We start from the raw sequence: 26,545 nt of genomic DNA, 5'->3' as shown, positions 1-26,545 counted from the left end.
AGTTCTCCCTGATGTCTATATTTCTGTCAGGGAACATCACTAATAAGGTCATTTTAACACAGTGCTGATTCTGGGATCTTGCTGTGCTAAACAAATGACTGTAACAGTGATTTGAAGTATATAATTAACTGTAAAAAGAAATGGTAAAGTTGTGAAAGGGGCTGTCAGTATTTATTTCTATTTTTGCTAGCTTTTGAAGTTTCAGTTCTTGTGGCTAAAGCCAGTGAGCTGACTGAGACAGTGACTTCTGCATTTTTTCTGAGAGAGTGATTCTCACCGTGCAGTCAGCAGCCCAGCACTGAAATCTGTCTCTGGTCTCCCCTGCTTCCCTGACTGGGACACTGGCACAAACTAGGGTCAAATCACAGTGCTATACATATTGCAGTGAACAACCAGGGCATATGTCAGGGATCTCATCTACAGCGTCACTACCTGAGCTGCTGTGATCTAAAGTGGGAGCTGGACACCATAATGTTGAGGAGATATCAAAGAGACCCATTATTCCCTTTACCCATTGGGCTTCACAGTGCTACTTACCTCCTATGAGGCCAGTAAGCTGAACTGAAAATGATGCCAGGATCTGGTATCCACCCTGCTTCTGGTGCTTGCCTGTCCTTTGCCTGAGATGGTCAATGGAATTAGTCCTCATCTGAAAAGGGACCTATTTCCAACTTCATTTTAAAACTGCAAGACTTTGTTTTTAATGAATCCCAGGGATTTTACCTGAACTCACAATCTCTGCCCCTTTCATCTCTGTGCAGAGACCACCCATACGTTGAGATCCCAAAGAAACCATGCAAAGATGCCAATCCTGTCAGTGCCAGTCCTCTTCTACCCTGGTGCATCATCAGCTGATGGCACCATGGGGTGGGGAGTCGAAATTGACTCAACACTACACCAATTAGTGGCCAGAATGGCAGTGACACTAGCCAGCTTAGTTTTGTAGACTATTGATCAAAGCGAAACTAATGGGGAAGTGTCAGTGGTGCTTATCTTCACAACTGGATGAAAATAGGCCAGACCCCCATTGTCTCGGTGGCTCCCAAATTGTAGTAAGCTTCCATGTGGCCCTGAAGCTAGAGTGAATACGTTTGCTGCTGAAGGACCAAATCCCTCAAGTACTGGGATCTGAGTACAGACCCATGTGAGGCCAAGAACCAATCATAACTGGGACTGGCTTGAACAAAAAAACCCATTCCCTTAGTCACAAGCCCCTTCTCCAAACTCATCCAGCAATGTGATATCACTTAGCCACTTTCTTCCTCATCTCTATGACTATCTATTTATCTGTCTATGGCTCTATCAACCTATCATTCCAGCATTTGTCCCTAAGTCTCTCAACTTATTCAGCAGTCTGTTATGGGATAACTTATCAAAGGTTTTGAAAATCTAGAGATACCACATTATTCCAATGCAATTGTATTAAGGCACTACAGAAAACTGAATAATGAATAAAACTGCGTCGAGCCCCCGGCTGTAAAGGCATGTCCTGACCAACTGACCTGGCTAATCCTCCTCACTAATTGGGAGAGCTGTCTCACAGACTAGTCAAGCAACAGTCATGTTCACAAATCATACCTTCCATATTCTGTCTCAGACACCACCATCACCATGCCTTAATATCTCCTGTCCCACTGGAAGGATGGACCCAGCACAGTGGCATACAGTTGGGAGGGAGTTGTCCTGGGAGTCCTCAACTTTGACTATGGACCCCATGAGGTCTCATGGCAACAAGTCAAACATGGGGAAGGAAACCCTGTACTGATTACTGCATAGCTCTCCTTTGGTTGATGAATCAGTGCTCCTCCATGTTGAACACCATTTGGAAGCAGTACTGAAGGTACAAAGAGCAGTCTGAGTGGGGAACTTCAATGACCTTTGTCAGCAGTGGCTCAGTTGCATCCTTTGTGACAGAACTCTAAAGGACGTTGCTGCAAGAGAGAAAATCTAGTTGACCTCCTCCTCGCCAATGTGCCTTCAGCAGATACATCTGTCCATGATGGTATTAGAGAGAGTGACCACTGCACAGTTCTTGTGGAGACATAGAGCTGAATTCACATTGAGGGTTACCTCCATCATGTTGCATGGTACTGTCACCATGCTAAATGAGACAGACTTCAAACAGGTCTAACAACTTGGGATGAGGCTTCAACAATGACAGAATCATCATTGTCACATCCTTGATCAAAGATTTGAAATGAGAATCAATACAGCAAAATGGGGAGGTGGGGAAATAGACTCACTGTCCTGTAAAGTATGGAATGCAATGATAGAAATTGACAGAAACAAATACTTGCTGCACCCGCCCCCCCACCCCCCCCCCCCACACCCACCCCACAAGCTACAGTCATCCACACAAACTGCAATTTGTTTCCATTTATGTATCAACAAACTCCCTTGCCAATGACAATCCTAAAATGGGACACACTGTCAGATCATTTGAACTTTTTAAACCCATCTCTAGATTATACCCATATACAATCTCTTAACTTTTTAAATATATGATTTCTGTTATTACTGTAGGTGCGACATGATTGTATATCATTGTTTTTTTTTGTATCATTGTATTTTATACTCCAACATAATCTGCAGTTTCATGGCCCAGCCTATTCCCCACTGTACTGTCACCATCAGCCCAGGTCCAATGAAGAGAATAGGCGGGCCAGGTATATTTGAAAATGAGGTATTACCCTGGTGAAACCAGAAAGAAAGGACAACTTGCTAAACTCTGTAAGCAGCAAATGATTGACAGAGCTAAATAATTCCATAGGCAAAAGTGAGGACAGCAGATGCTGGAGATCAGAGTCAAGATTAGAGTGGTGCTGGAAAAGCACAGCAGGTCAGACAGCATCCAAGGAGTAGGATGAAGGGCTTTTCCCCAAAACATCGATTTTTCCTTCTCAGATGCTGCCTGACCTGCTGTGCTTTTCCAGCACTACCCTAATCTGGACTCTAAATGATTCCATGACTAACAGATCAGATCTAAGAACAAATTACTGCAGATGCTGCAATCTATGCTGAAAACAATAAATGGTGGAGATCACAGCGAGTCAGATAGCATCCATGGAGAGAGAGCAAGCTAACGTTTAGAGACTAGATGATTCTTCATCAGAGCTAAAGTAAAGTGTGGAGGGGGCAGCATTTATGCTGTAGTTTTGGGGACAGGTATTGGGAGTAATGGTAAAGGGTGCTGGTGGAGAAAAGATGTTAGTAGTTTATATTAAGTGATTCCAATCATTTAATGTAAACTACTAACATTTTTTCTCCACCCCTTCTGAACTCCACACTTCACTTCAGCTGTGATGCTGCCTGACCCACTGTGATCTCCAGTTTTTGTTGCTTACGGATCAGATCGAAGCTCTCCAGTCCTGGGGGATAATTAAACAACTCACTGGAGCAAGACCCTCCACAAATATCCCCATGGTTAATGGTGGTTGGGAGGGGGGCCCAACACATCATTGTAAAAGACAAAGCTGAAGCCACTGGATACTGTAGGGGCTATGGAACCTGATACTCTTACACATTAGTACTGAAGACTTGTGCTTCAGAATTAGCCACACCCTGAGCCAAGTTTTTTCATAGAACTATAACATTGGCATCTACCCAACAATATGGAAAGTTGCCCAGGTATGTCCTGTACACAAAAAGTCTGAATAACATTCAAGTCTTGCTGCATTTGATCGTGGATTGCTTTAGTATTTGAGGAGTAGTGAATGGTCCTGAACATTGCTCCCTGATGATTGCACACTGCCTCTTTTGACCTTATGATCAAGTGAAGGTCATTGATGAAGCAGCTGAAGGTGGTTAAGCCAAGGACACTACCCTGAAGATCTCCTGCAGAGATGCCCTGGATGACTGACTTCCAAAACTAGGCCAAAGTGAGGACTGCAGATGCTGGAAATCAGAGTCCAGACTAGAGTGCTTCTGGAATAGCACAGCCAATCAGGCAGCATCCGAGGACCGAAGGACTTTTGCCTGAAACGTCGATTTTCCTGCTCCTCGGATGCTGCCTGACCGGCTGTGCTTTTTCAGCACCACTCTAGACTCTGATCTCCAACAACCACAACCACCTTCCTGTGAGCCAGGTATGACTTCAACCAGGTATTGTCACACTAGATAGCTTTGATGTTAAGCGCTGTCGTTCTCACCTCATCTCTGGAATTCACATTTTTTGTCCATGTTTGAACCAAGGCAGTATTGAAGTCAGGAGCAGAGTGACCCTGGCAGAAGCCAAACTGGGTGTTACTCAGCAGGTCATCCATCATTTTACTGATGATTAAGAGTAGGCTGATGGGGCAGTAATTAGCTGCGTTGGGTTTGCCTGCTTTTTATGTACATGACATACCTGGGCTATTTTCCACATTGTTGGGTAGATGCCAGTGTTGGAGCTGTACAAGAACAGTTTGGCTAGGGGAATGGCAAGTTCTGGAGCACAAGCCAGAAAGTTGTCAGGGCCCATAGTCTTTCCAGTATCCAGTGCCACCAACTGTTTTTTTTGACATCATGCGAAGTGAATCAGATTGGCTGTTTATTTTAAACTGTTGAAAAAACTGCAGCATGTTGTTTGCTCTTTCCCTATAGCCATAAAGATATTTCAACTTCAAGTATTTATTCAATTTCCTGAAGAGAGTTCCTATTAGATCAATTCCTGCTGTCTTTTCTGATTGTGTGTTCCTGATGACAACTCTCTGCGAAAGAGTAAAACTAAAACTCCACAGTGCCCGATCTGAAACCTTAACTCTCTCTCTTTTTCCACAGAGGCTGACAGACCTGTGGAGTATTTCCACAGTCCTCTATTTTTATTTCTGATTTTCAGCATTGCTTTCAGTTTTTATGCTCATGGTACCTCGTGCCGTTATGTCCTCTGATCACTAACACCTCTCTAAGTGGTGATTTTCTTTTCCTCTGTAGTCTGAAAACTCCTTAAGATTTTGAACGCCTCCATCAAATTTGTCCTGAATGTTCGCTGCTTGAGGAGAGCAGTTTCTTTTCAGCCCGCCCCCTTAGCCTGGCCAATTATTGGTGTGTTCTCATATGTTGTACGGTCTTTGGGAGACACAGGGCACAAAGTGTATGAACAGAGTCTCTGATGCACATATTCTGTTCTCTTTTTCCATCAGGAATGGTTCACTGTGATTGAGAAGTGTCGTCCCTGCTCCCACACCGTCTCCAACCTGGTGATGGGCAATTGCTACAACTTCCGGGTCTTCTCTGAGAACCTATGTGGACTGAGTGAGGCAGCAGCACAGTGCAAGGATACAGCCAACATCCCCAAAATAAGTGAGAGCTCCCTCCCAGATAAACAACCAGTCAACCAGCCTCAGCCTCTGCAAGGAGTGTCTGACTCACTCCCAAGTCAGAGGGGGAACAGAAAATTGCACCAAACTTTGCCACATCTGGTTTTGTTGGAGACGGGCCACTGGGTAGGGACCTGAGCTGCTCTCAGCAGGCGGGTCGGTCAGTGAAAGCAGTGGACATCTGTGTTCACTGATGTTTTAGTTTTAGTATTTGGAGACCAGTGATCTGAGTAGGTAAAAGGAGGTGAGAAGCCCATTCTTGAGGGAACACCCTTTACTGAATGGCTTGTGAGATATTGGGATGTTGTGATGTCCACCACATAGCCCCTGCATCCACACACTTTCCGACTACCACTCCTTAGGCCTGCCTTCTCTGATCCCAGCTCTGGGACCCCTCCCCTGTCCTTGAATCCTACACTGTGCAGCGCCCTCCATGTACTCAGACCTGCTCTGTCCAACTCCTCCTTCTTCCTTTTCAAGCCCCCGGCTGCTACACCATGCTCTCCACAACACTCCCCCAGCCCCATGCTGTCAGACAGCCCACCCCATTTAGTCCCACACTGCAGAGCCTGACCACTGTTTGAAACCCTCTGACATTACCTGCCTCTCTCATAGTGACCACCTTCACTGGCACAACTTCCTAACCTATCTAAAATCGGTTCTGTTTGTATATTCAGTGATGCCAGTGAGACACCCAGATTCTGAAAATCCTGCTTCCATCCCCTCCCTCTCGTATCCTCTCGGGTGTCTCTTCAGCTTGTGAAGCTCCCTCCCCTCAGGCTGCTGAGGAGAGCTACACCATTTGTGAACCAAGGCCATCCCTCCAGCATCGATGAGCACACAGCAAGTGCAGCATGAGAGGGAGTCCCAAAGAGGAAAGCGGATCACAGATCCTGGGCTGACTGATCACAGAACTTAGGTTAACAGAATAAAATCCCCTACAGTATGAAAGCAGACCATTCAGCCCATCAAGTCCATACTAATCCACTGAAAAGCATCCCACCCAGACCCACCCCCCCCATTATCCCTCTAACCCAGCAATTGCCTCGGCTAATCCACTTAGCCTGCGCATCCCTAGACACTAGGGGCAATTTAGCATGGTCAACCCACCTAACCTGCACGTCTTTGGACTGTGGGAGGGAATCAGAGCACCCGGAGGAAACTCACACAGACATGGGGAGAACATGCAAACTTCGCACAGACAGTCGCCCCAGGGTGGAATCAAACCCAAGTTCCTGGTGCTGTGAGGCAGCAGCGATAGCTACTGAGCCACCGTGTCACCTTGATCAGTGATCCTGGCTGGATCACTAAGCCCTGCTTGTTCACTGATTGTGGGTTGATCAATCAGTGATATTGAGCTGATTACAGATCCTAGGTTAATTACTCGTCTTGGATTGGCTGTTGTCACCATCCATCCAACCTTCACCACCTGGCCCTCACAGTGGGTGTGAATAAACTCGTCAAAGGTATGGACCTCTCTGTGAAGTCCAAGGTGTCTCGAATGCAGAAATGAATATTTTTACTGATTTAACAGAATGGAACCTGTCCTGCCCTAGCTCAGGGTTTGGTGAACGCTGTACAATCCACCCCCCACAAATTGAACACTATCTTGGAATAGGACTTCATCCACTCCTGGTCTGTACAGTCCAGGACCAATCATTGCAAGACCGGTAATTTATTATATGACTACTGAGCAGAGTTCAACTCTACCAATAACTCACATTCATGACCACCTCTATTTACAGGTACCCCATATAATGCCCCTGTTTACCAAGAGAAAGATTTCACTGAAGCCCCTAAGTTTACACAGCCCCCAACAGACAAGACTGCAACTGTAGGATTCACCACCAAACTCTTCTGCAGTGTCCGAGGAAATCCCAAGGTAAGGAAAGACACAGGTACACTCTCATATGCCGAGCGTTGTAGTCTCATGGTCAGACACACACTTACACCCTGAGTATTACTTCCTGTGAAACTCCCCTGTAGTCTTTTCCGTCGTCCATATAACCCACAAACACCCATATCCTCAGACACGACTCCTAGAGTGATTGAATATAATAACAACACTCCTTTATTATGATCTCTTAAAGCCCAGGGTCAGTTGGCTGAAGAATCAGATGTTGATTGAGCATGACCCCAAATTCAGAACTCTGACCAACGAAGGGATCTGTACACTGGAGATCCGCAAGCCCAGCACCTTTGACAAAGGAGTCTACACCTGTAGAGCAGTCAATGCACTGGGAGAAGCAGTAGCAGACTGCAGGCTCGATGTGAAAAGTAAGTTGGAATGAATTGGTATTTTGAAACCTCAGCATGTACCAAACCTTCAATATTTCAATTATTACGGTTGACCTACTTACACAGCAAGATCCAACAAACAGCAACCGGTAACTCGATGGTCTGTTTAGTAGTGCTAATTGAGTGAAAAATATTGGATCCTGAGGAGAACTTGTTTACTTTTCTCCAAAACAGTGCAATGAGATCTTTAATTCCACCTGAGTGGGCAGATTGGGCCTTATGCAAAACTCTCAGACTGAGGACAGACAGCATCCCCAAAAGTGTAGCTCTCCCTCAGTACAGCATGGGGAATATAGACCTGGATAATGGATGAAAGACTTTGTATTGGGCTTGGTCTGAACTAAGAGAAAGAAAGAAAGAAAGAATTGTATTCACATTGCACTTTACAGCCAATGAATCATTGATGTATTATAGGAATCACAGTGGGCAAGTTGTACACAAGCAGCAATGTGATTTTAAACTGATAATCTGTTGATTGTGATCAATTGATAAGCATTGGTCAGGGAAATCATGAAGGGCATGGATAGGGTAAATAGACAAGATCTTTTCCCTCGGTTGGGGGAGTCCAGAACTAGTGAGCAGAGGTTTAAGGTGAGATGGGAAAGATATAAAAGAGACCTAATTGGCAACCTTTTCATGCAAAGGGTGGTATGTCTATGGAATGAGCTGCCAGTGGAGGTACTGGAGCCTGGTACGATTACAATATTAAAAAGGCATCTAGATGGGTACATGGATTTGGTCTACATCCCTCTACACCCTTCCTATTCATGTATACATCCAGATGCCTTTTAAATATTGTAATTGTACCAGCCTACACTACTTCCTCTGGCAATTCATTCCATACACACACTATTCTCTGCGTGAAAAAGTTGCTTCTGAGATCCCTTTTAAATCTTACCCCTCTCACCTTAAACCTACACCCTCCCCTTGCACTCCCCTATCCTGGGGAAAGACCCCACCCGTGCACCTCATGACTTTATAGACTTCTATGAGGTCACCCCTCAGCGTCCACCCTCCAGGAAAAATATCCCCAATCTATTCAGCATCTCTGTATAGCTCAAACCCGCCAAACCTGGCAACCTCCTTGTAAATCATTTCTAAACCCTTTCAAGTTTAACAACATCTTTCCTATAACAGGGAGACCAGAATTGAAAGCAGTATTCCAAAAGTGGCCTAACCAATGTCCTGCACAACCACAATATGTCCTCCCAACTCCTTGCCTCAAAAACACTGATCAATAAGGGCAAACATACAAACAAATAGCATATAGTTAGACTTAATAAACCCAGTCAGCTGTTCCCCTGCTGTGAGGAGCTCCAGATACTGAGTTTGTCCAAGGTCAGCTGTGAATTTTAATTTTTCTTTCCTTAATTTTGTTTATTTTTCTTAGACCAAACTCCGATGTCTAGAGATACTTGAAACTATATAGCAAAGGCAGTCAGCTGCGAAAATTTGCTGCCTGGTCAGCTATGAAAGCACACTGCCCCTTTTTTTCACCTCCCATGTGGTCCCTGCTCTCTCTCTCTTGTTTTATTGTACCATTGTTTTGATTTTTACCCCCAAAGTTCCAAAACAATGCAACAGCTTGTAAAACAATAATTACTGTTCTGAGGCATCGAGGACATCAGCTCCAACACTGAAAAAAAACCTCAAAAAAAAAGGAGCAGCTCTTCCAGCCACAATTTTCTCCCTTCCTCCATCTTGGATTACCCAGAATCCATTCTTCCTTTCTCCAGGTTCTTTTCACTTCGTTGCTTGAAACATAGGACCATTAGGGCACTGACTGCAAAGTCTCTTAGCTATTGGTTAAAGCCAACAGCTTATATAGCAACTGGTGAGAGAAATTCACTGACTGTCTTTAGGATTATTACATTTTTACTGAAGAAAGAGACAAACACTTCTCATAGTTCCTAGGTACTGCAGTGTATTGTGCCTCATTTAAATAATGTTTTGTGGGTGTTGGGATGATTGCTCCTGTAGTTGAGTATCTGGTCAGTGTGTATGACTTTCCTTTACATTGGCTTTTCGTTCTACTGTGACATCTAGGAAGGGGAGTTTGTTGTTGTTCTCTTACCTTGGGAGTTTAGCCTTCTTCCTGTTCTCAATGCCAGACACAGCGGGAGGAGCGACAGCGAGGACTAGAGGCCTGATGGGAGGGTAGGAGTACAGTTTAAAAACTTACTCATATCTAGGCAGAGCGCTCACTGAGCAGGAATGGACATGGGACTGCTGGGTAAGTGAGGTTTTACATGTGGGAATGGCGGTTAGGGCAGTCGAATGTTCCTCCTGCAGTGTCCATGCTGACTGCATCTGCAGGAAGTGCTGGCCTGAAAGGTGGCAAATGGAGTTTAATGCAGAAAAGTGTGAGGTGATTCACTTTGGAAGGAGTAACCCTATTTTTATATTCAATCCTCAACATAATAAAGAACAGCAATCTATTAGATTTCAAAATGACTGTTTGTGGAGAAGATTTGTAGCTCAGGTTGTAAGTTTGCTCGCTGAGCTGGTAGATTTGTTCTCAGATGTTTCATCACCATGTTGGGTAACATCAGTGAGCCTCCAGTGAAGCGCTGGTGTTCTGTCCCACTTGCTATTTACGTGCCTTGGTCTGTTGTGGTGGGTGAATGGAGGATTCTTCATAGTGTAGATGAGCAGAGAGATTTCGGTGTCCATGTACATAGATCGCTCAAAGTTGCCACCCAGGTTGACAGGATTGTTAAGAAGGCATATCGTGTGTTAGCTTTTATTGGTAGAGGGATTGAGTTTCGGAACCATGAGGTCATTCTGCAGCTGTACAACACTCTGGTGTGGCCGCACTTGGAGTATTGTGTGCAATTCTGGTCACTGCATTAAGGGAGGCTTTGGTTAGGGTTCAGAGGAAATTTGCTATGATGTTGCCTGGTATGGAGGGAAGGTCTTACGAGGAAAGGTTAAGGGACTTGAGGCTGCTTTCATCAGAGAGAAGAAGGTTGAGAGGTGAGTTAATTGAGACATATAAGATAATCAGAGGGTGGACAGCGAGATCCTTTTTCCTAGGATTCTGATGGCTAGTATAAGGGGGAATAGCTTCAAATTGAGGGTGATAGATATAGGACAGATATCAGAGATAGTTTCTTTACTCAGAGAGTGGTAGTGGTATGGAACGCCCTGCCTGCAACAGTAGTAGACTCGCCAACTTCACGGGCATTTAAATGGTCATTGGATAGACAAATGGACAAGAATAGAATAGTGTAGGTTAGATAGGCTTCAGATTAGTATGACAGGGCGGTGCAACATTGAGGGCCAAAGGGCCAGTACTGCGCTGGAATGTTCTATGTTCTATGTTTTTCCTCTTTAGTGAACTTTATGCCAGTAAGGTGGTTGTTTATGTGTTTGTGGGTTTTTTCTAATTTGTTGCATTTCATGATGACAAAGGTGTCATCCACATAACAGATCCAAAGCTTGGGTTGCATCGTGGGAAGGGCTGTTTGTTCTAACCTCTGTATAACTGCTGCTGTGTACATACAGAAGAAGAGGGACACCAGTTCAACTGGGACAATACATCCATTCTGGGACAGGCTAAACAAAGACACGCATGGGATTTCCTAGAGGCCTGGCATTGAAATTGGAACTCCATTAACCAACATATCGATTTGGACCCCATTTACCAACCTCTCTGAAACAGAACAGGAAATGGTAGCACCCGCCACAACAGACCAAGGCATGTAAATATCAAGTGGGACAGAACTTCATCAGAGGCTCACTGATGATATTACCCAGCATGGTGACGAAACATCTGAGAACAAATCTACCAGCTCAATGAGCAAATGTACAGCCTAATCAACAACCTGAGCTACAAATCTTCTCCACAAACAGTAATTTTGAAATCTAATAGATTGCTGTTCTTTATTATGTCGAGGATTGAATATAAAAATAGGGTGGAGTTATGTTTCAGTTATACAGGGCATTGATGAGACTACGTCTGCTGTACTGTATAGAGAATTAGTCACCTTATTTAAAGAAGGCTGTAAATGCATTGGAAGGACTTCAAACTGATACCTGGAATGGGCAGGTTATCTTATGCAGAAGAATTGAACACATTAGACTTGTATTCACTGTAGTTTAGACCTGTAAGAAGTGATTTTGTTAGTACATGCAAGATCTCAAGGGTAAATGTGGAGTTGTTTCCACTTGTGGGAGAATTCAGAACCTTCTAAATTAGGGTCATCCATTTAAAGAGATAATAAGGAATGTTCTCACTGAAAGACTAGTGAGAATTTGGAAAACTTGCTGAAAAGGTGAAGGTAGCAGAAGTTTGACTGTTTTTAAGGCAGAAGTGAATAGATTCTTTATAGGAGAGTGAAAGATTCCAGAGTCAGCAACAATGTGGACTCACAGATTAATTATAATCTTGTGACTCTGAGGATAATTTTGACTGTGGACAAAATATCAGGCAGTGGACAATGTTGAATCGGCTGCTGATATTTGATACATCTCATACATGACCAATGCCAGTTTGCTGTTGGAGGTAACTGTTCCATTGGTAATACCCCTGTTGTATTATGTGGGCCTACATTACAGCTGCTCTCCTGTGAGAATGAGTCAAAGCCCAGGTGCTTCTCAATCAGTTATTCTCTGATGGGCTTCCACCTATTCCCACACATTTAAATTGTGCTGTTTCTATCTCTTCCCCACACTCTCATGGACTTTGCAGTTGGCAGAAATTTGGGGTAGTCACAGCATTCTGAGCATCACATCCTATAGTAGCTTTTCAGCAGCTTAGATCGAGAGTGTGGTGGATAATGGAATGGAATTTCCCCTCTGCACCATCACCATAGCTGTGACCGCCTTATACCTACTGTTGGTATAGGACACATGCCAGTGCCATCTAGAAACAATATAAAAGAAAGTGGAAATGCATATCCTCAGTGCTTGAAGGGAATTCAATATGGGCAGCAGCCTGAAGTTGTTTTCTATCTTTCAAAAATCTAACTGGTGGCTTGTCCCAGATCCCTCAACCTTCATACCCACTTTCCATCCTCCCTACATTGATGTCTTCGCTTGACCTCTCCTTGCTACATCTTGTAATGCTCACACACCTTTTCCCCTCAACAATGCTTTGTGAACTCCATGAAGGTCAAATTCTTTCAAACCCGAACTCTAGGTTGTGCTGCTAATTTTTCTTTCGCAGCTGGACATGATACAAAACAAAGGTTGCTGTACTCAGGGGCAGATCCTTTAAGTTCTATCATTTGCTTCTGCTAACCTACAGCTGTTCGTTCTCCCTTCTCTCCATTGTTTGCGTCTCATCAGTCTCTTTCTCCGTCTTGATCGTCTTATTGATGGAGTTCAGTATATTAGGAGGGTTGAAGGTGATTATTGATTATAAGCATAGCTAATAAATGCAGAGATAATAGATGAATGGAGCTTGGTGCATGTAAGACACAGGCAACAGAATTTTGGACCATCTTGTGCTTACAAAGAGTGCAGTGTGGGGCATTGGCCAGGAGTGTGTTGTCAGAGACCTGATAGGTATCAGGTTGAGGGGCATAGACAATGTGGAGAGGAGGACATATTAGCTATTAATAGAGGAGTCAATAACCAGAGGAATTGATTGTCAGGTAAGGCTTGAGAGGGGAGTTGAGAAATGTTTTCGTTCGGAGGGGAATGGCAATCTGGAACTCACTGCCTGAAAGGGTGGTAACGGTTAATCAATACTTAGACATTGTCTTTCCAGCTATTGAGAGAAAGTGAGGACCCGCAGATGCTGAAGAGTCAGCGTCAGAAAGTGTGGCACTGGAAAAGCACAGCATGTCAGGCAGCATCCAAGGAGCAGCAGAGTCGGCATTTAGGGCATAAGCCCTTTATCAGAAATGTTCATGATGAAGGGCTATTGCCCGAAACGTTGACTCTCCTGTTCCTCAGAAGCTGCCTGACATGCTGTGCTTTTCCAGCACCACAAGTTTTGACTCTTTCCAGCTATTGACCAAGAATTGAAGAATGGGATGAGTGTAGTCAGATCTCTGACTGGCCTCTGCAATGTAAACATTAATGAGGAGAAGGGGCAGGGCCAAAGCTGCAAAGATAGAAGAAGTGGCCTTGAGAAAAATAGAGGCTCATTGGCTCAACTCAAGTTCTGATTGCAAATGGATCTTCAAACAAATGCTGAGTGGAAGTCGCTGCTGAGAGAACAACAGGATAAATCAGGATTATTTGGTATTGGGGCAATTATAACAGCTATATACATCACACACCAGATACATTACATCACACACTAGATACATTACATCACACACTAGATACATTACATCACACACCAGATACATTACATCACACACTAGATACATCACACACTAGATACATTACATCACACACTAGATAAATGACATCGCACACTAGATACATGACATCACACACTAGATACATTACATCACACACTAGATACATTACACCGCACACCAGATACATTACACCACACACCAGATACATTACATCACACACCAGATACATTACATCACACACTAGATAAATGACATCGCACACTAGATACATGACATCACACAGTAGATACATTACATCGCACACCAGATACATTACATCGCACACTAGATACATGACATCACACACCAGATACATTACATCGCACACTAGATACATGACATCACACAGTAGATACATTACATCACACACTAGATACATGACATCGCACACTAGATACATGACATCACACACTAGATACATGACATCACAGATGTTATCACAATTTTCCCAACACTCTTGCCACTTTGAGTAAGCAACAGTCAAACTGACAGATATTCCAGCAAGGTGGGATAGTCCCTTTAACTTCATATCACAGAGAGAATGACCTTCCTTCCACAAACATCCTGTGAAAAGGTTTACAAGCATTTCTGCAAATGGGTTGATAAACTCTTCATAAATCACCCTGTAAATTAATCTGGCCAGAATATCCCAACTGGCAGAAGCAGATCCTGGGACCTTATAACCAAGAACATGATGCCCTAAATACCAATAATTTCTCTTTGAATCTGGGTGCTATGCCAGAGCTGAACTGTTACTGGGCACTGCCATTTCACATGGTCTTGTTTGGGGCCAGCTGGCTCTGATCCAGTTCCAAACTAAAATAAGCCAGAACCTTGGCCAAATCTTATGGGGAATGTACTTAGAGGAATTAGCAGCTGATTAGGTTGCTCCCTGACCTCCAGATTGCGGCTTTGCTTTGTACACTGCACAAGCTGCCAAGCCTCATTCAAACTTGCTCTGTCTGTGGGGTCCTGACTCCAATTCTCTTTGTCATTCTGCAACGCCTTTTTGTTTTGTAAATTAATTTAAGGAATTTGAATGCGAGTGGCTGGACAAGCCTTTATTGACTGTCTCTCGTTGCCCTTGGGAAGGTGGTGGTGAGCTGTAGGTAGACCCATAATGCCATTAGGAAGGATGTTGCAGATGTGTACCCGATGATAATGAAGGAACGGTGATATTTTTCCATGTCAGGATGGCTTGGAAGACATCCTGCAGTGCTGTTCTGATGTATCTGATTCCCTTAGAATCATAAAGAGCAATAACACATCAAAAGGCACTTCAACCCTTTTGACAGTCTGTGCCTGTCAGAAACAATCACCTGTAAAAATCCCACTTTCCAGCACTTGGCCTATTGCTTTGTCTGCCTTGGTATTGCAGATATACATCTAAATTCTTCTTAAATGTTATCAGGTTTCTGCCTCTACCACTCTCAGGGAAAGTGAGTTCCAGTTTCCCACCATCCTGTGCTACTCTTGTCCTTAGTTGTTATCTCAGGAGCATTGGTGAATTTTTGCTGTGCATCTTGTCAATAGTACACTGCTGCTACTGAGCATCAGTAATGGATATTTGTGGATGTGGTGCCAATCAAATGGGCTACTTAGTCCTGGATGGTGTCAAGCTTCTTGAATGTTGTTAGAACTGAATTCATCCAGGCAAGTGTGAGTATTCCATCACATTCCTGACTTGTAGATGGTGGACAGGCTTTGGGGAGGCAGGATGTTAGCTACTCGCTGCAAGATTCCTAGCCTCTGACTTGCTTTTGCAGCCACAGTATTTATATGGTCAGTCCATTTTAGTTTCTCGTCAATGGTAACCCCATGTTGATAGTTGGGGATCACTCAGTGAAGTTGATACCATTGAATCTTACGAGGTGTTGGGTAGATAGTTTCTTATTGGAGGTGGACAGTCATTGCCTGTCATTTGCTGTTTCAGTATCGAAGGAGTGAATAGTGCTGAACATTGTTCAATAATTAGCAAACATCCCCATTCTGAACTTATGATGGTCATCAATGAACCAACTAGGACACTACCCTGAGGAACTCTGACAGAAGCTGAGATGACTGATGTCTAACCACAACCATCTTCCTATGATTCCTAATGAAGGCCTTATGCCCGAAATGTCAATTCTCCTGCCCCTCGGATGCTGCCTGACCTGCTGTGCTTTTCCAGCACCTCTCTCAGCCCCCAACTTCTTACATGTCACGTATGAGTCCAACCACCTAGTTCCCATTGACTCCAGTTTTTGTAGACTCCTTGATGTCACACTTGGTCAAATACAGCCTTGATGTCTAGAGCAGTCACTCTCACTTCCCATCTGGAATTCAGCTGTCTTGTCCATGTTTAGACCAAGGATGTAATGAGATCAGTAGCTGAGTGGCCCTGGTGGAACCCAAACTGGGCTCCATGAGCAGCTCATTGCAAAGCAGACAGAGAGGAAAGCAGGAATTACAGACTAGTCAGATTGGCATTGGTAAGGGGGAAATGCTAGAGTCCATCATAGAAGATATGAACACTTGGAAAGTGGTGGCAGGACTGGACACAGCATGGATTTATGAAAGGGAAATCTACTGGAAGTTTTGAGGATGTAACTGGTTGAGTTGATTAGAAGTGGCCAGTGGGTGTGATGTATTTCGACTTTCATAAAGCTTTTGACAACTCCAACAAAAGAGATTAACTTGTAAAAATGAATCATGCAGGATTGGGAATATTGAGACCGATAGATAATTGGTTGGCAGACAGAAAACAAAGAAAATGCCTGAGCTCACTCAACCTCTCTTCATAAGATAAGCCCTTCAATCCTGGTAAATCTCCTCCGCACCCACCCATCTACATCCTTCCTATAATGAGGCAACCAGAACTGGACACAATATTCCAAATATGGTCTAACCAGGGTTTTATAGAGTTACAACAAACCTCGCGGCTGTTAAACTCAATCCCCCTGTTAATGAAAGCCAAAACACTATACGCCTTCTTAACAACCCTATCAACTTGGGTGGCAACTTTGAAGGATCTATGTACATGGACCCCAAGATCCCACTGTTCCTCTACATTGCCAGAATCCTGTCTTTAACCATATATTCAGCATTCAAATTTGACCTTCCAAAATGAATCACTTTGCATTTATCCAGGTTGAACACCATCTGCCACTACTCAGCCCAGCTCCGCATCATGTCAATGTTTTTTCGTTACCTATAACAGCCTTTGTCAGTTTCTAGCTGAAAATGTGTTGCTGGAAAAGCGCAGCAGGTCAGGCAACATCCGAGGAGCAGGAGAATCTACGTTTTGGGCATGAGCCCTTCTTCTGGAATGAGGAGAGTTGCCAAGCAGGCTAAGATAAAAGGTAGGGAGGAGGGACTTGGGGGAGGGGCACTGGAAATGCGATAGGTGGAAGGAGGTTGAGGTGAAGCTGATAGGCCGGAGTGAGGGGGGGGGGGGCAGAGAGGTCAGGAAGAAGATCGCAGGTTAGGAAGGTGGTGCTGAGTTCGAGGGTTGGGATGGAGGGGAAATGAGGAAACTGGAGAAATCTGAGTTCATCCCTTGTGGTTGGAGGGTTCCTAGGTAGAAGATGAGGTGCTCTTCCTCCAGCCACCGTGTTGCCATGGTGTGACAATGGAGGAGTCCAAAGACCTGCATGTCCTTGGTGGAGTGGGAGGGTGTCCCAGAGGTGTTCTGTGAAACGTTCCGCAAGTAGGCGGCCTGTCTCCCAATATAGAGGAGGCCACATCGGGTGCAGGGGATGCAGTAAATGATGTGTATGGAGGTGCAGGTGAGTTTGTGGCAGATATGGAAGGATCCCTTGAGGCCTTGGAGGGAAGTAAGGGGGGAGTGTGGGTGCAAGTTTTGCATTTCTTGTGGTTGCAGGGGAAGGTGCTGGGAGTGGAGGTTGGGTCGGTGGGGGGTGTGGACCTGACGAGGGAATCACGGAAGGAGTGGCCTTTTTGGAACCACTCTAACCAACCAACCCAACCATCCTGTGGCTCAACATTTCAACTGCTCCTCCCACTCCACCAAGGGCATGCAGGTCCTTGGACACCTCCATCGCCACACCATGGCAACACAACAGCTGGAGGAACCGCCTAGAAACCCTCCAACCACAAGGGATGAATGCAGATTTCTCCAGTTTCCTCATTTCCCCTCCCCCCACCTTGTCTCAGTCCCAACCCTCGAACTCAGCACCACCTTCCTAACCTGCAATCTTCTTCCTGACCTCTCCACCCCCACCCCCACTCCGGCCTATCACCCTCACCTTAACCTCCTTCCACCTATCGCATCTCCAACGCCACTCCCACAAGTCCCTCCTCCCTACCTTTTATCTTAGCCTGCTTGGCAACTCTCCTCATTCCTGAAGAAGGGCTCATGCCAGAAATGTCAATTCTCCTGCTCCTTGGATGCTGCCTGACTTGCTGCACTTTTCTAGCAACACATTTTCAGCTCTGATCGCCAGCATCTGCAGTCCTCACTTTCTCCGAGTGGATTATGTGTCTCTCACCCTCGATCCATCTCTCTCTCTTTCTTTTTCTGATTCTGTCTTTCTTCATTCCATTCAGCTGTTCCTGTACCCCAGTGAAGATGGAAGCCATTGGAACCAGTTGCTCTGGACAGGTGAGGTTTAATCTGATAGAAACACTGAGTTCTCCTCCAAATCTGCTATTTCCACAGTGAAGGTAAACAAGCAATCATCTGCAGGAATTTAATACTTGAAGCATTGGCATGTAATTTCTGCCATTCTGGGATAGCAGGACTGAAGTTTGAAGAGAAATTGGATTGGTTAAGACTATATTTTTCTGAGGTATGGCTGAATGAAGGCAATCTCAGAAACATATAAAATTTTAACAGGATTAGACAAGGTGAGCACACGAAGGCTATTCCTGATGACTGGAGAATCTAGAACTACAGTCTAAGGATATGGAGTAAAGGTCTGAGATAAGGATAAATGTCTTCACCCAGTGTGTTGAACCCAATGGAATTTTCTGCCACAGAAAGTGATTGAGGTCAATACATTGAATGTTTTCAAGAAGGAGTTCAATATAATGCTTAGGGCTAATAGTATCAAAGGGATGGGGAGAAAGTGGGAACAAGATATTGGGTTGGATAATTGGCCATGATCATATTAAATGGCTGGGCAGGCCCAAAGAGTCGAATGGCTTCCTCCTTCTCCAACCTTTGTTTCCATGATGTTTTTATCAAACATGCTCTGTCTCCTCTGGGGCAGCACCAACGGAACCCGCAGGTCAGGTGGGAGCTGAGAAAGTCAAGAGTTGTTCTGGGTATGTCCTCAAGAGCCTCCATCTAAGACTGCACCATCACTGTGTGGTTCTGGTTCACCCAATAGGCAATCTTGTAGAGGGGGAGAGGGGTGGTGAGTCACAGAGCAGTTCCTGAAGCAGACTCCTAGGTTTTTGACCCTTGAGATCTGACACCTTACTGGGTATCAAGACATTCTGTCAGCCCTGTCCTGCAATGAGCCACTGTGGTAAATGGCTGAGCAGTTTATTATTCCTCATTAGCTTCTTTCAACTGAGAAGCCAACAATATTGTTGGTGAACTTATTAAACTGTTCTGCACTTGAAGAATCCCAGAATCACAAAGCCAAAAATAGCCAGCAATATGATATCCTGTGGCTCCCACACCACCCTGCAGCTCAATGTTGAGGGATATGTACAACCAAGAGACACTGAGTCAGCACCCTCTCCCAACAACACACCAGGTCAATGTTATCTATTTTCAAGAAGCACACCTCCCATTATTTGAATCAGGGTGGTGTAAGATTGATGGTTTCAATCTAATCTGCCATATTGCACATCTCATGCATGATTAAGCCACACTTGTTCAGGCAACCATTACCAACACAGTCAATCTGTTCTTCACTAAATATTCTGATCGCATCAAGATTCATGGGCTTCTGAATAACAAAATCTGCAAGTGGAACCAACTGTCCTCCCAGTCCTACCATACTCAGTAATCTCTACATAGAGTACGATGGTCAAGGGGTTAACGCAGTTTGACCTTGCTCTCATCCAGGATCTCAAACAGCCTGTGGTCTGCTTGATGGGAAGCTGGTTTAGCTCGATATGAAGCAACCTCTGCCAAATTCCTACTACAATCTGTGGCTACTGCACACTTTCCTGCATTGTCAGCATTGCTGATCAAAGTGAGCCGCTAACTGATGGTGTCTTTTAGCTGAATGTTGTGGGGGTGGGTGTCATTGACACAGTGCACTCATCCTCACTCTCCTCTTCCTCTCGATGTGAGGGAGGAGAATGGAAGTTAACCACCATAGGACAGAGCATGTAAGACCTGAGGGAAGGTCAAGTGAGTGAAGACAAGTTGGGACAGTCAGGGGTCAGGTATAGTTGTGAATATGCAACAACTCTGAGGCCACATGGCACACTGAGATATGATCCCTGCCCGGCCTGGGACCAAGGTGTCTCCAATTCCTGATCATGGCCAGGATTATGTTCTCAGGGAATTTCCCTCATGGTTAATCTCTCTCTCTTACCTACTATCTTATCCTTGAAATTAAAGAGTGTGTATTGGGAATTAAGTTATTGGCAGATGCATGTGTGTGTGTCTGTTGAAGAGCTGTGAGGCGTTACTGAGGTTAGTATCTGGACAGGATGATTGGTGTAGACAGTGTAAATGTCAGATGATGGATGTAACATGTTCAGGTTTTGATGATGGCCGTCACATGGTTAATAAGAAATAGGATTGGGAGTTGGATTCTTATCTTGACCACGCATGTCACGTCATTAAGGTTCTTGTAGCATTGAAGTGATGATCTTGGTTAATTCTCCTGGTTATCATCTCCTCTGATGTCTTTCACTCAAAGAATCAAGCCCAGCCAGCACATTCCATACCTTAGGAGAATGTGTGTGGATGGAAGCTCCAAATTCCTGAAAACTGGCTTCTGACCAGAACTTGAGTGCAAATTATGTTCATTTTAACAGCCTTCAAGTACATTCCAGGCAACTTCTCCTAAAGTTGTGGGCAAAAGCCAGACTTTTAAACAGGCATGTCTTATTAATACAACAGCCACTTGGTATCTATTCCCATCTTTTCCCCAAAATGTCTTTGTGTTACTGTAAGCAGGAGGAGTTAGGCTGTTCAGAATTAAATGGTGAATCCTAACTGTGTCCTCTATAAAGAGTTGGGACATCACTATGTTTCCAATAAACAGACAAGTAGAACCCCACATACACAGGTACCTGGTTCATTAGTAAGAGGTGGACACCTTCCTTCTTATAGAGAAATGAACACCAACACCCTGGAGTTGTTCAGGGAGAGGTGGGCGCCGCAGGGAGTGGAGTGCATCATTTCCCCTCCAACTCTATTTTGATTTAGTCCCTGCCCTCCCCTTCACTGTTTTGATCACACAGCATTGCCCTTTTGATGTGAAGGGCACTGCTCGTCACAGGCCACTCGGGTGTTTTCCTACTTTTCCTGGTGGTGGAAATTGAATAAAGATTTGTGCACTTTGCGTCTCTCACTGTGTCTCACAACTACACACACACACCATGGGTGCTAAAGAAGAGAAAAAAAATATCGAGAAATGAAATGCTCATCCATGATGACCAAATGGCACCAGTGTAGGTGGAGACGGAGGCTATGTCATCACCTGGCTACCATAAGATACACAAAGGATCTGTGTGCAAATGCCTCCAGCATGCTCAACCCACCAGCTGTTGCCACCCAAATGTCTTTAGCTGTCACACTGAGCAGAGCTGGGAGGCCAATCCTGGGGGCGGGGCAGCTTCAGTGTCTGTTCCCCTGCACCACTACTGTTGACGAAGAAGAAGGATCCATTCCTTGTCCAGATGACAAAATGGTCACCAGTGTGTTTGGAAACAGGGCTGGTGATGTGTTCGATGCCCCACCTGCTAATGGTGTTCACAATAAACGTGTCCATGGAAAAAGCTATCCTTTAGCATTCTACCTGTAAAGAGATCCGCCTCTCACTTCTAACAGACAATACTTTCCCTTTGAACAGTCCCTGATAGCACTGGGCCCTGTTGGTTCAATAAATAGTTTCAAAGAAACCTCACATGACCATGTGACAATTTCACTTTTTTTCACAAAATCTTGTACATCCTGCAGGTTAGTGTACTGAGGAGGCCACTTTAAAGACAGCAATGAGTGTTCAACTTGATCTGTGTCTGTTACAGTTACCTCATTGTAAGATTCCATCTGAATATGTTCTATGTATGACTGATATTCTCAATCTGATTTATGTTTCTGTTTGTTCGTCACAGGTGTGTATAACTTGCCTCTTGCCTCATCGACCTGAAGGTCAGACCCCAGCTGTCTTGGCTGCTGAACTCAATCGAAATTAGGATTGTTCATTGAGAGATTTATGTGTCCATTAACCCAATTGTGAGCTGGACAGTGGGTAAATCTTCCCTTGTCTTGTCTGTTCCCTGAAATGATAACATTTTAAATAGTGTGTGACATTAATAAAATGGAAATACATTGAGATTTAGCACTGAGCCTGCAAATAAAGACTATACACAGGTCAGGATGTGTGTGTTTTTTTAACAGAAAATCACTGATGACTCACACATTTCAGAGACTGTACAGTGAGATCAGCTCAATACCAACATGCATCTCTAGAGCATTCTGACCACAGTAGAATGTCCAAAGGAGCTTCTCAAAGACAGTCATTGAACTGTACAGCATGGAAACAGAACCTTTGCTCCAACTCATCCATGCTGATCAGTTAGTCTATATATAATCTATTTCCATTTGCCAGCATTTGGCTCATATCCCTCCAAACCCTTCTTAACCATATACTCACCCAGATGCCTTTACAAATGTTATAATTATATCAGCCTCCACCACTTCCTCTGGCAGCTCATTTCATACACTCGCCACCCTCTGTGTGAAAATGTTGCTCCTTAGGTCCCTTTTAAATCTTTCCCCTCTCACCTTAGATCTATGCCCTCTTGTTTTAGACTCTGCTATCTCACAAGACATCGGCTATTCACCCTATCCATGCCCCTCATGATTTTATAAACCTCTATAAAGTCACGCCTCACCTCCAGAGCTCTAGGGAAAATAACCCCAGCCTATTCAGCCTCTCCCTATAGCTCAAACCCTGCAACCCTGGCAACATCCTTGTAAATCATTTCTGAACCCTTTCGAATTTTGTATCATCGTTCCTATAGCAGGGATGACCAGTATTGAATGCAATATTCTAAAAGTGACCTAATCAATGACCTGTACAGCTGCAACATGACATCCCCACTCCGATATTCAATGCACTGACTGATAAAGGAAAGCATGCCAAATGCCTCTTCACTGTCCTGTCTACCTGCATTTCTACTTTCAACGAACAATGAATCTGCACTTTAAGGTCTCCTTGTTCAGCAACACTCCCCAGGACCTTATCATTAAGTGTATAAGATGGACTTGGATTTACCTTTCCAAAATGCAACATCTCACATTTATCTAAATTAAACTTCATCTGCCACTCCTCGGCTCATTGGCCCATCTGATCAATGTCCCATTGAGATAACCTTCTTCGCTGTCTACTACACCACCAATTTTGGTGTCATCTACACTATACTAACCGTACCTCCAAGGTTCTTGAAAAGCAGTAGACTTGGCACCGATCCATATGGCACACTGCTGGTCACAGGCTTGCAGTTTGAAAAGCAACCCTCCACCACCACCCTCTGTCTTCTACCTTCATGCCACTTCTGTAAACAAATGGCTACTTCTTCCTATATAGCGTGTGATCCAACCTCGATAACCAGTCTACCATGCAGAATGCCTTATTGAAATCCATATGGATCATGTTCATCCCTCTGCCTTCATCAAACCTCTTGGTTACTTCTTCAAAAAAACTCAATTAAGTTAATGAGACACGATTTCCCACGCACAAAGCCATCATGACTATCCCAAATCAGTCATTGCCTTTCCAAATACATGTAAATCCTGTCCCTCAGGATCCCCCTCCAACAACTTGCCCACCGCTAATGTTAGGCTCACCAGTCTATAGTTCCCTGGCTTGTCCTTACCATCTTTCTGAAATAGTGACATCACATTAGCCAACTTCCAGTTTTCTGCACCTCACCTGCGGTAATTGACGATACAAATATCCCAGCAAGGAGCCCAGAAATTAATTCTCTAGCCTCCCACAAAGTTCTAGGATACACCTGATCCTATTCTCTCCCTTGTTACCCTATTGTCCTTATGAAACTTGAGAATCCCTTTCGATTCTCCTTAACCCTATTTACCAAGGCCTACAGACAATGTTTCAGGAATCTAAGGAGGGACGGTGGTCAAACCTATATTGGAGTTTGAAAGGATCAAACGAAGTAATTTTGATAGGTGGATAAGGCACTCAAAATAGAGCAAACTATGATGCTCTTAGAGAGACAATTATTTTGGAGGAGTTCAAAAATTCACTTCCTGAGGGAGTGAGAACTCGTGTGGAAGAGCAGAGAGCTGAAACGGCACATTTGGCAGCTAATTTCACTGATGATTATGAGTTAGTTCATACGTCAAACTTTGGCTTCCAAAATCAGTTTCAATCCAGGAAGGAGAGAAATTGCGAAAAGAGAAATCCTCACATGGAAAGGGAAAGGTGGATCTTGATGAAGATTATAAAGATAACTTACCATAGGGTAAAAAGGAAACCCAATGTTTTCACTGCAATAAAGTAGGGCACATGAAATCACAGTGTTGGTGGGTTAGGAAAAGCAATGGGAAGCCAGATGTAGGAAAACAGGATAAGCCAGTGAATTGTGTTGGAGTGGTAAGGGAAAGCACAATGGAGGCTGGAAAGCTGCACCAGAATGTAGAAGCTGCTCAGAGGTTGGTTAAGGAGGAAATGGCAGTTCTTCTTAAACCATATACAGAGGAACCTTGACTATCTGAATACCAATTATCCGAAAATTGGATTATCCAAAGGAGACCTCGTGGTCACCATAGAAACATTACATCAAAGATGTGTTTCCAACAGTGATCGCATCTTTTGTGTACAGTGATTAACAGGCACTATCTCCAAATGACTGCCCGCCCTCTCTCTCACCACACTTACCCTGGAGTCCTACAGAGGGGAGTAACCTAAACCCCTCCCCCCTTCCTCAGATAATCGGACCATCATTGGCCTGTACAGGACAAACATGGAACCTGTCAAAAAGGTGCAGTGTATGCACACGCGCACCTTTGGGAGACTTACCCCACATAGGCTGCAGCAGCAGCAATCTTGTTGCTGGTGTCCAGTCCAGCCGCCCCAGAGAGGGGTGGGGGCAGTGTTGGATGGGGTTGGGGGCCGGCGGGATGTGGGAGGGTGGTGTTGGGGGCAGGGTGAGGTGTTGGACGGGGTGGGGGGCATGCGGGGGGAATGGTGATGTGCAGCAGGGAGAGGTGTTGGACGTTTGGGAGGTCGGGCGGGGGGTGTTGGTCTGGGTTGGGTGCGGTGGGAGGTGTTGGGGGGGCAGGGGCGAGGTGTTGCACAGTTGGGGGTGGATGGGGCCGTGTTGTTTGGGGGGTGGGAGCTCGCGTGCTGTGTGCTGCTTCGTCCCCTGAACGGGGAGCAGACGTTAGAAAATCCGAGCCCCAGAGGAAAGGCATTTAATCAATTCACGGAATAATCGATTATCCGAACGAAATACTGCCTGCCCACCTTGTTCGGATAATTAAGATTCCCCTGTCCCTGTAAAGGTAAAGTTTACTCACATAAGTCAGGAGCAGCAGGTAAAGAGGTTACAATACAATACAGGATCCTCTCAATCTGTGATGCTGAAAGATGAGGGGATACATACTTCTGAAGGACTATTGATAGAAAAGGTACCAGTAACAGGAATTCATGATCAGACTCAATTCTGTAAAGTGAGGTTAGAGTGTCTAGTGAAGAGTGGAGAAATTGTGGTAAGAGTATTGGACAAACTCTCAGCTCCAGGAATACAACTGGTCCATGCTAATGATACAGCTGATTCCCCGGTAGGAGAGCTGCCTACAGGGGTTGTAAAGTCAGTGGAATGCAGACAAATAAACTATTGCTGGACAAATATCCTGGGAATTTTCCTCACTGTGTGGTAACAGGTCACAGGAGAGACCAAACAGGACAAATAAGAATGTCAAAGTGGAATTAGCAGAGACTCTGTTAGATCAGATGGTTGAGACAAGCCAGGAGTAGAGACTTGACAATGCAGACATTTTTAGCTCAGATAAATTAACTGAGTTACAGAGTCATAGAGATGTACAGCACGAAAACAGACCCTTCAGTCTAACCCATCCATGCCGACCAGATATCCCAACCCAATCTAGTCCCATCTGCCAGCACCTGGCCCATATCCCTCCAAACCCTTCCTATTCATATATCCATCCAAATGCTTCTTAAATGTTGCAATTGTATCAGCCTCCATCACTTCCTCTGGCAACTCATTCCATACACGTACCACCCTCTGCGTGAAAAAGTTGCCCCTTAGGTTTCTTTTATATCTTTCCCCTCTCACCCTAAACCTATGCCCTCTAGTTCTGGACTCCCTAACCCCAGGGAAAAGACTTTGTCTATTTATCTTATCCATGCATCTCATAATTTTGTAAACCTCTATAAGGTCACCCCTCAGCCTCCGATGCTCCAGGGAAAACAGCCCCAGCCTGTTCAGCCTCTCCCTATAGTTCAAATCCTCCAACCCTGGCAA

The 26,545-nt window shown here is 44.6% G+C and overlaps 1 protein-coding gene across 1 annotated transcript in view; it reads left to right on the top strand.

The window, feature by feature from the left end:
- Positions 1 to 22,399, top strand: part of LOC132828249 (myosin-binding protein H-like) — a 39,831-nt gene extending 17,432 nt beyond the window's left edge. Inside the window, exons 7-11 of the mRNA XM_060845222.1 lie at positions 5,121 to 5,280; positions 7,043 to 7,179; positions 7,388 to 7,574; positions 18,443 to 18,497; positions 22,145 to 22,399. Of these exons, the coding sequence (XP_060701205.1) occupies positions 5,121 to 5,280; positions 7,043 to 7,179; positions 7,388 to 7,574; positions 18,443 to 18,462 (504 nt within the window). The 3' untranslated portion in view covers positions 18,463 to 18,497; positions 22,145 to 22,399. The remainder of the gene's footprint in view (positions 1 to 5,120; positions 5,281 to 7,042; positions 7,180 to 7,387; positions 7,575 to 18,442; positions 18,498 to 22,144) is intronic.
- Positions 22,400 to 26,545: the final 4,146 nt, after the last annotated feature.

Source organism: Hemiscyllium ocellatum, chromosome 26, assembly GCF_020745735.1.
Source record: "Hemiscyllium ocellatum isolate sHemOce1 chromosome 26, sHemOce1.pat.X.cur, whole genome shotgun sequence".
In the NCBI taxonomy this organism is placed as follows: Eukaryota; Metazoa; Chordata; class Chondrichthyes; order Orectolobiformes; family Hemiscylliidae; genus Hemiscyllium; species Hemiscyllium ocellatum.
The sequence above is the reverse complement of the archived record's forward strand: the minus strand, read 5'-3'. Positions and strand labels throughout refer to the sequence as shown.